Source organism: Notolepis coatsorum, assembly GCF_963971535.1.
Source record: "Notolepis coatsorum genome assembly, chromosome: 4".
NCBI classification, from domain to species: domain Eukaryota; kingdom Metazoa; phylum Chordata; class Actinopteri; order Aulopiformes; family Paralepididae; genus Notolepis; species Notolepis coatsorum.
Genome location: NC_140168.1, coordinates 108,223,622 through 108,233,126, shown reverse-complemented (window position 1 = coordinate 108,233,126; position 9,505 = coordinate 108,223,622). Strand labels below are relative to the sequence as shown.

General features: G+C 44.3%; 1 protein-coding gene across 1 annotated transcript; it reads left to right on the top strand.

Annotated features, from left to right (window-relative positions):
- Positions 1 to 667: 667 nt before the first annotated feature.
- LOC311227747 (histone H2A.Z) lies at positions 668 to 3,179 on the top strand. The gene is made up of 5 exons (XM_084313532.1): positions 668 to 770; positions 1,094 to 1,171; positions 1,889 to 2,002; positions 2,123 to 2,252; positions 2,820 to 3,179. Exons 1-5 carry the CDS (start codon positions 768 to 770, stop codon positions 2,879 to 2,881), a joined length of 387 nt encoding a protein of 128 aa, XP_084169658.1. The 5' UTR covers positions 668 to 767; the 3' UTR covers positions 2,882 to 3,179.
- Positions 3,180 to 9,505: the final 6,326 nt, after the last annotated feature.

Below are 9,505 nucleotides of genomic sequence, written 5' to 3'. Positions count from 1 at the left end.
ATACAATTTTCAATCAATCAATCAATGAGTTTAGGTTTGTTTACCCCCCCCCCCCTCTACATCCGTCTTCATGGATCTAAAATTACTTTAGCTAATTGTCTTCAGGTGGGCTGCAGGTATGATTTAGGCCTAAACTTAAACAAATCAAATCAAATCTAATCAAATGTATTTATAAGGCCCGACAACACACGTTAATGTCCCCATGGGCCGGACACGGCTTCTTCAAGTCAAGAAGAAACAGCACAATAAGTCAAGAACAAAACAAGAGAACACCATACATAAGGTCCAACAAATTTAAAATAAATGCAAATAAATGAATGAATGCAAGCACTCCTAGACATAACACTTTCTTATTGGGAAAGAAATAGGCCTACTAGTAATTATATAGGCCTAAATACAAGCTGGTTTGATCGGCTGATTAATCCATTCATTCACTGCTGGCGTTATCTTGTTTGTAACAGGAAATGCTGTGTTAGGCCCACGTGAGGAATAAACAGATAGACGCCGTGGAACTACATTACCCATCACGCCTTCTGTCTTTTCCCGCACAATGAACCGTTTCCCTTGTGATTGGCTCAATGCCACGTCAGGAAACAAAAGGCGAAACGTGACTGGCCAGTCGCCTGCCCTCGGGTTCCCGGATGTGGAGCCTCCTTATATAGGTGACGCGGCTCTGGGCGGGCCTTACAGTTCAAACCGACAACAAGCCGACCTGAATACTCGATTTCTGTTCAACCGGAAAGGAAATAACTATAACCTTTTTTAATATGGTGAGTTTCTACGCCTCGTCGTTACAGACTCACGCGTTACAGTGTACTGTGTATCACAGCAATGTATGTACACGGAGTTGTCCTAAATATAGACCATAATAATGCAACAACGGGGAGGGGATAGCCGCTAACGTTAGCTTGCTATTCCGACGTTAAGCTAACAAGCTGCGTTGAGTAATCGATACTAGGATCTAACGCGAACCTGTTTTAGTCGGGGCGGCAATCTAGCCATGGCCAGCCATTATTAGTATTTAATTTTGTATTATTAGCCGCATAACCGATATCTACAGACTGTATATAAACGAGCAAACGTGTGTCTGCAGGCTGGCGGTAAGGCAGGTAAGGACTCCGGGAAGACCAAGACGAAGGCGATTTCGCGCTCCCAGAGAGCGGGCCTGCAGGTCAGTCGGTGTATTGCAGCTCCATTCATTGTAGTCATACCCAATGATTTGAACGTTACAACAATAATGTCTTAACCCTTTCACTGCTACACGGCAGAAGGTTGACCCTTTTACTATCACACAATCGACGGTCGCCATAGTAAAGGGTTAACCTGTCGTGTGGCAGTGAAAGGGTTAACCTTCTGTGTTGTCAGTGAGTTAAGCCAGAAAAGAAACAGAAAAAAATAAAGGATAAAGCTAATATCAAAACAGTTTACAACTATATTCTGTACATTCACTCTAGGCATGTTGTGCATCTATAAAAAAATTAAATAAAAAGTGTACAGGGACAAATCAAAGCTATACATGTATAAACACCATATAGGCAGGCACACCATATGATGATAATCATACATTATGCACACATATACATAATCATAAATCGCATAATCACAATAAGGACAGTCAGGCTAGTAGGCAAGTCAGGCTATTGGGCAACAGAAGGTTAACCCTTTCACTGCCACACGACAAAAGGTTAACCCTTTACTATCACACAACCGACTGTTAACCGGCTGGACCTTCTGTGTGTTGTTGCAGTGAAAGGGTTAACCGCTTGGTAGTGCGGCAGTGAAAGGGTTAAGCTGACACGGTAGATCCGGCTTCACAATCCCGTCCACTGTATCCTTTGTTCTGTTTGTACTGTTGTCTCTAAGTGCGCCCCCCCCCCTCCATCTTTAGTTCCCAGTGGGTCGTATCCACAGACACCTGAAGTCCAGAACCACGAGCCATGGCAGGGTCGGTGCCACCGCAGCCGTGTACAGCGCGGCTATCCTGGAGTACCTGACTGCTGAGGTGGGCACCTCACACTCGCAGAGCTAGCTTGCACTCTAGATCCAGTAACAAACCTGTTTTTTTTGTTTTGACTTGGCCTTATAGCAACAACATGCATCATCATTTCCCTTTCACCCTCAGGTCCTGGAGTTGGCAGGAAATGCATCGAAGGATCTGAAGGTCAAGCGTATCACCCCACGCCATTTGCAGCTGGCTATCAGAGGAGACGAGGAGTTGGACTCCCTCATCAAGGCTACCATAGCTGGTGGTGGTAAGTAGAGCGAATTAGTGCGGTGCTCGGGTCACCATTATTATGACAAATGACTAGGTTCACTGAACTGACGCTAAACCTTGTCACCGTCTTTATGTCATTATGTACCTTGCCACTATGTTACCATCCTTATACTACTACCTATCATGCTAGTGTCTATACTACTATGCACTCTGTTTGACGAACAATGCCACTGACTGCCAGAGATGTACCCCTCATTTAATTTCAAACCTTTATTTCTCATTTGCAAGAGCGACCTGATCCACCAAACAAATGCAAGACTAGTAACTCAACAAAAAATCTAAGGGGCTAAAATCTAGATAAATTAAGCGCAAGAACATGCTGCCATGGATGCCCTTTCAATATTGTGTATAAGAAGTTTAAAATCGCCATGGGAACTGGGTTCGGGAGCCCCCCCCCCCCCCCCCCGAGTCCTGTGCGGGAAATGGTTAAAAGATCCTGTGACCGCAGGCCAAACCCCCTCCTGCTGACTTATTCACAATTTGTAAGTTGCTTTGTATAAAAGCGTTGGCTAAATGACTCAATGTAAATCTGTCTTTTTCACAGGTGTCATCCCCCACATCCACAAATCTCTGATTGGCAAGAAGGGACAACAGAAGACTGTATAACCTGAGGTGCCATGGAAGCTGAATCTCAGGACGTCTGCATCAAGTGGTTCCATGTTTTAGCTTAGTAGACCTTTTGTAGGAGTTTTAAAAGCGTATTGTTTGAGCTTGCATCTACTCACCTGGGGTATTTTTTTTCTTTTTTTAAAGTGGCTTCAGAGAAGCTTGTTTTTATTCAGTTTTGGCTTGTTTTTTTTGGTACAGCAATTTTGTGTATTCCGTTGTATAAATTTGCGTACTTGTGGTGTTTTCATCTTTACAGTGGTGTTTGAATAAAGCTTCAAGGTATTGTGCATCTACAGTCTTGTATGGCCTGTTTATTATTATCTTTTTGGTTCAGGTTTGAGGCCTGTTGAGTTTTGGGTATAGTGTGGGCAGTTTGTTGGGTAAATAAGTCCTTAGTGACACGACTAATAAAATGCACATTTGTTTATTTAATAAACATCGTTAGCCTCATACCTGTGATTTTTGGAAAAGAAGAAACACATTTTCCATCAAATGTTTATAATTTATATTTAGAAAAGTTCCACACGTGTATCAACAAGTTTGCAAAGATCCAACAACCATTGTGTAACAAAATAAGGTGACTCTCCTCTTGCATACATGTCACACACTAGGCAGTTTTACTTGCCTACGTCATACGATCGCCATCTGTATAACGTTCAAATCCACAAGTCGTGAGTGAGTTAGGCAGATGGGGATTTTAACGTAACAAATATTCTCATTGGCTGAGGACACAGGCACTAAGCCAGGGCGATGCAGCAGTGTGAGGAGAGTACTCAGAAATCTCAATTTGACCCAAGAATTACTTTGGTAATAATACATTTAAAATGTATTAATAAATGGCTCATGTTTTGACCCTTCGGTGTAACATCTCCACCTGATGACCCGAAGCTCCAGAGTGAAGCAGACATAAAAATCTAAACAGCCAAGTTCCCCACTGGACTGAAAGACAAGTCGCAAGACTGGGCGGCACAATTATTGGCCGTTTCATATACTGTAGTATTTAGCTTATTAATCACTCAAAATATTATTTCCTAGAAAAGTTTCTTGCTGTAATTGAATAAACTTTATTTGTATAGCACTTTTCATACATAAATTGCAGTTTAAAGTGCTTCACAGCAGTAAAAAAATACAGGCATAAGTGAGGATAAAGATAGTAAGGTAAATTAGTTTTCCACATTAGGATCTAGCATCCCAATAGGCCTATTTACTGCTTCATTCAGTAATAAAATAGAATAGACAGTAAAAAGTGCAGTTTGATTCAGTTTAAAAATGGGCAATACTAAATATAACAAATTACAAGTTAGATTTAAAAAGTGATAAAATATACAATAACATTTACAACAGAGCATCGCTCATAACACTTAATACAACAACAGAGCAGTGCACCACTTAACAATGGAATGGTAGGCCTAGGCATACTCCTTGAGTTGGTCAAGTTCTTCAGATGAAAAATAAAATTTGAATGGTGTAATTTTTAGCAGTTGTACGCCTACAGCCTCTAAATTCAATAAATGACGAGTCAAGATAACTTTTATATAGCGCCTTTCATAAAACCCAAGGTTGCTTTACATAGGGACAATAAAAAACATGGTGGACAGAGAGCATTCAATGTAGGTAGTTTAGGGGTCAAAGGCCATGTTGAGGTGAGTTTTTTGAAGGAGTCCAGATTTGGGCCGTTGCGGAGTTCTGCGGTCCAAAAATCCAACTGGATCTTCAAAAGAATGTTGGTTGTCTTGCAAATACCGTCAACTTGTATTTCAGCGTTGTCGTATGCTTTGATTGGAGCCTTAATTTTGCCCATGATTGGGTTTCTGGTATTCCAGGCAAACGTCATGGTGTGTGTGTTGGAACACCGCAGAAGTGGTGGACCTGTCCTCTGCTTTAGCTTTATAGCCCTGTAGTTTCAGCAAATGTCCACTAGGTGACGCCCCAACGTCATTACATGCTGAGAGAAAAAACTGACTGGGCATAAAAGCATTAGGGCAGACGGTGTTATTGAAGCAAAATAATATGATATTATTATCCACACACTGCTGCACTGCTCGTAATACTTTTAAGCCAACATGGACTTGTCTGTTGGGTAGACACATTACCTGTTAGCCTATAAAGTATTGGAAGCTGTAATCCAGTGTTGGGTAGATTGATTGATTGAAAATTGTATTAACAGATTGCAGAATGGGTACAATACAGTACAGCTCAATACACACAATTGTTAAGGGGATGCAGACCAGAGAAAGACTTTCGTCTTGTTTACATCAGGGTCCCCCATTTTCAATTCATCATAACATATGACATACAGATAGACAGTACTGCTACATCTATACATTTATGACATACTGTACATTGGAGGTGGGGGGGGGGGGGGGGTAGGCGGGGTGGGGGTAACTGTACATTGGATTATCGACGAAACCTTACTTGGTCCAATAAGAGGGTCTCGTGTATTACTGGGTTAGGACATTTACTGTACATTGGAGGGGGTTGGGTTTGGACATTTACAGGGGCCAGTTTCGAATTGCAGTCTCCCGTAGGTGCTCCTTGAGAGTGGTTTTAAAAGTGGGTAGTGATTCACATTCCTTTACAGGCAAATCTTTCCTGTGACAAAATGGCATCCAATGTAATAAAAAAAGTCAACCAACGAACTCGATTCTTGTACCGGATCTCCTCTCTGGTAAACAAGAATACCCTGAAGACTCTGGCAGGAGCACTCATTCAAGGGTACTACGACTATGCTTGCACCTCATGGTACCAAAGCACCTCAAAGGCGCTAAAAACAAAATTACAAACATCTCAAAACAAACTGGTCAGACTACTGCTTGACCTTACTCCTAGAACCCACCTCACCCCTGCCCACTTTGACAACCTAGGATGGCTTAGAGTAGACGACAGAGTACAGCAACTTGCAATGGGCCTGGTCTACAAGATACACTACACGACCAAGGTACCCATGTACATGTCAAAATACTTCCCAAAGGTCAGTGAATACCACGATCACAACACCAGAGGGAGCTCCACAAATCATGTTAAACCCAGATTCGGCTCAAACAAGGGACTAAACACGTTTCGCAATTATGCCACATCAATGTGGAACGCCCTACCCAAAGCTGTAAAGGAATGTGAATCACTACCCACTTTCAAAAACACTCTCAAAAAACACCTACGGGAGACTGCAATTCGAAACTGGCCCCTGTAAATGTCCTAACACAACCCCCTCCAATGTACAGTAAATCACCAAGTATGGTCTTGTCAATATTCCAATGTACAGTTTTGCTTGTATAGTTGTACAGTGTCCCCCACCCACCCCTCCTACCGAACCCCCCCCCCCCCCACTCCTACCCAACCTCCTCCAATGTACAGTCCCCCCCCCCCCCCCCACCTACCCAACCTCCTCCAATGTACAGTTTCTACGTCAAATGTATATGCTCTTTTTTCTGGACTCTTTTCGTATCACAAACAGTACTGTATTTGCAAATCTGGTATGTCATAAATGTATAGATGTAGCAGTACTGTCTATCTGTATGTCAAGTATGTCATATATGTTACAATGAATTGAAAACGGGGGACCCTGATGTAAACAAGACGAAAGTCTTTCTCTGGTCTGCATCCCCTTAACAATTGTATGTATTGAGCTCAGTGATGCAGTCGTAATATGGGAACTGATCACACGCCACGTGCACGCGTGCTCCCGCGCACGCGCGTTTGATTGATTGATTGAAAACTTTATTAACAGATTGCAGAATGGGTACAGTACAGTACAGCTCAATACATACAATTGTTAAGGGGATGCAGACCAGAGAAAGACTTTTGTCTTGTTTACATCAGGGTCCCCCATTTTCAATTCATCGTAACATATATGACATACATGACATACAGATAGACAGTACTGCTACATCTATACATTTATGACATACCAGATTTGCAATTACAGTACTGTTTGTGATACAAAAAGAGTCCAGAAAAAAGAGTATATACATTTGACGTAGAAACTGTACATTGGATTGGGTAGGTGGGGGTGGGGGGGACTGTACATTGGAGGAGGTTGGGTAGGAGTGGGGGGGGGGGGGGGGGGTTCGGTAGGAGGGGTGGGTGGGGGACACTGTACAACTATACAAGCAAAACTGTACATTGGAATATTGACAAGACCATACTTGGTGATTTACTGTACATTGGAGGGGGTTGTGTTAGGACATTTACAGGGGCCAGTTTCGAATTGCAGTCTCCCGTAGGTGTTTTTTGAGAGTGTTTTTGAAAGTGGGTAGTGATTCACATTCCTTTACAGCTTTGGGTAGGGCGTTCCACATTGATGTGGCATAATTGCGAAACGTGTTTAGTCCCTTGTTTGAGCCGAATCTGGGTTTAACATGATTTGTGGAGCTCCCTCTGGTGTTGTGATCGTAGTATTCACTGACCTTTGGGAAGTATTTTGACATGTACATGGGTACCTTGGTTGTGTAGTGTATCTTGTAGACCAGGCCCATTGCAAGTTGCTGTACTCTGTCGTCTACTCTAAGCCATCCTAGGTTGTCAAAGTGGGCAGGGGTGAGGTGGGTTCTAGGAGTAAGGTCAAGCAGTAGTCTGACCAGTTTGTTTTGAGATGTTTGTAATTTTGTTTTTAGCGCCTTTGAGGTGCTTTGGTACCATGAGGTGCAAGCATAGTCGTAGTACCCTTGAATGAGTGCTCCTGCTAGAGTCTTCAGGGTATTCTTGTTTACCAGTGAGGAGATCCGGTACGGCGTGCGGCACTTCTCGTTGATCGGTATCCTATTATTATGCAAAGTCTAGGTGATAAGTGCCGGCCGGGGGAGAGAGCTAGATCGCTTCGATGGACTCTCGCTCATATACTGGTAAGTGCTTAGTGTGATGGGGTGCATTGTTAAACGAGTAACATGTAAATGAGCCCAAGTGAGTGGTGCTTTGCTCTGAGCCTCATTCGAGCGTCTTTGCGCCGCTGCTGCCCGAGCCCAACCTGGCACCGCTGTGACCTACTAACACGGCGTGTAACTGCGTGTGTGCACGACTGCATGCCTGATTGAGCTGTACTGTACTGTACCCATTCTGCAATCTGTTAATAAAGTTTTCAATCAATCAATCAATCAATCAATGTTAACCTATAAAGTATTGGAAGCTGTAATCCAGTGTTAGAGACATTACCTGTTAACCTATAAAGTATTGGAAGATGTAATCCAGTGTTAGAGACATTACCTGTTAACCTATAAGGTATTGGAAACTGTAATCCAGTGTTAGAGACATTACTTGTTAACCACCTATAAAGTATTGGAAGCTGTAATCCAGCGTTAGAGACATTACCTGTTAACCTATAAAGTATTGGAAGCTGTAATCCAGTGTTAGAGACATTACCTGTTAACCTATAAAGTATTGGAAGCTGTAATCCAGCGTTAGAGACATTACCTGTTAACCTATTGTTATGGTTTGTTACCAACCCCAACAGCACGGCACAGACAGGTAGTTCAGAGTTAGCCAAAAACCAGGGCGTATTTATTTCCAATAACAGAGAATAGCAAAAACAACAAAAAGCACAAGTGGGGAATGTTCTTGGCAGAGGTGTCTGCGGCTCTGCAGCTCGTCTCAGAGCAGAGACGGCACTGTGGCATTGCGCCTCTGACTCTGCGGCTCTGCAGCTACTTGAAGATCCACTCGGGGAGGAACAGAGAGAGAGAGAATTGTCAACAAACAACCGAACGGAATACAAGGCAGTCCAGTCCTCCTTAGCTGAGTCCAGTATAAACACAAGTGACTAATCTTCAGTGTTTACCAAACACACAAGTTTAGCTGAGTCCAGTACAAACAAGTATCCAAAAAATACGTTCCAAAAACTCACCAAGGCGCAATTGCGCAAAGCGGGCAACGAGGCACAGATCCAACGGAAGGCAGAGAAAAGCAACAGCGGCGACTTCCATAGACGTCCTGGAGAAAAACAGACGAGGTACAACACGGGAGGAAACAAGCAGCAGCCAGTGGTAATCCAAAACGACCTGACACAGAACGTTAGGAACACCGGAGTATATAAGGGCTCCACCGAGCTGATTAGAACTCACTTCAGGTGCGCGAAGGTAATTGGTACCTTGAAGCGTGCGGAATCGGACCAATCCTCACAGTACCCCCCCCCTCCACGGGAGCCACCCGGCGACCTGCCCGGCCTCGGCCTCCCCGGATGGGACCGATGGAAGTCGGTGATCAGGGCGGGGTCCATGATGAGCTGGCGGGAGACCCAGCTCCGTTCCTCCGGACCGTATCCCTCCCAGTCCACCAGGTACTGGAACCCCCGTCCCCGCCGTCTGACGTCCATGAGCTGACGGACCTTCCACTGGGGGTGTCCGTCCACCATCTCGGGAGGAGGCGGATCTGGAGCAGGAGGCATCAGGGGACTGAGAGAGACAGGTTTAACCCGGGACACATGGAAAACGGGGTGAATGCGCATGGACGCAGGAAGCTTAAGACTCACCGCCGCGGGACTGAGCACCTTCTGGATCTCAAAAGGGCCGATGAACCGGGGGTTAAGCTTCTTGGCCGAGGATCGAAGCGGAAGAGCCTTGGCGGACAACCATACCCTCTGCCCAGGGTGGTACGTCGGCGCAGGGATCCAGCGTCGGTCAGCTCCACGAC

What these genes read in the sequence shown, in the direction of transcription:
- LOC311227747 (XM_084313532.1), top strand. An exon ending in CCCAGAGAGCGGGCCTGCAG is followed by an intron (nt 1,172 to 1,888) that starts GTCAGTCGGTGT and finishes CTCCATCTTTAG; the next exon opens with TTCCCAGTGGGTCGTATCCA. An exon ending in GGCTACCATAGCTGGTGGTG is followed by an intron (nt 2,253 to 2,819) that starts GTAAGTAGAGCG and finishes TCTTTTTCACAG; the next exon opens with GTGTCATCCCCCACATCCAC.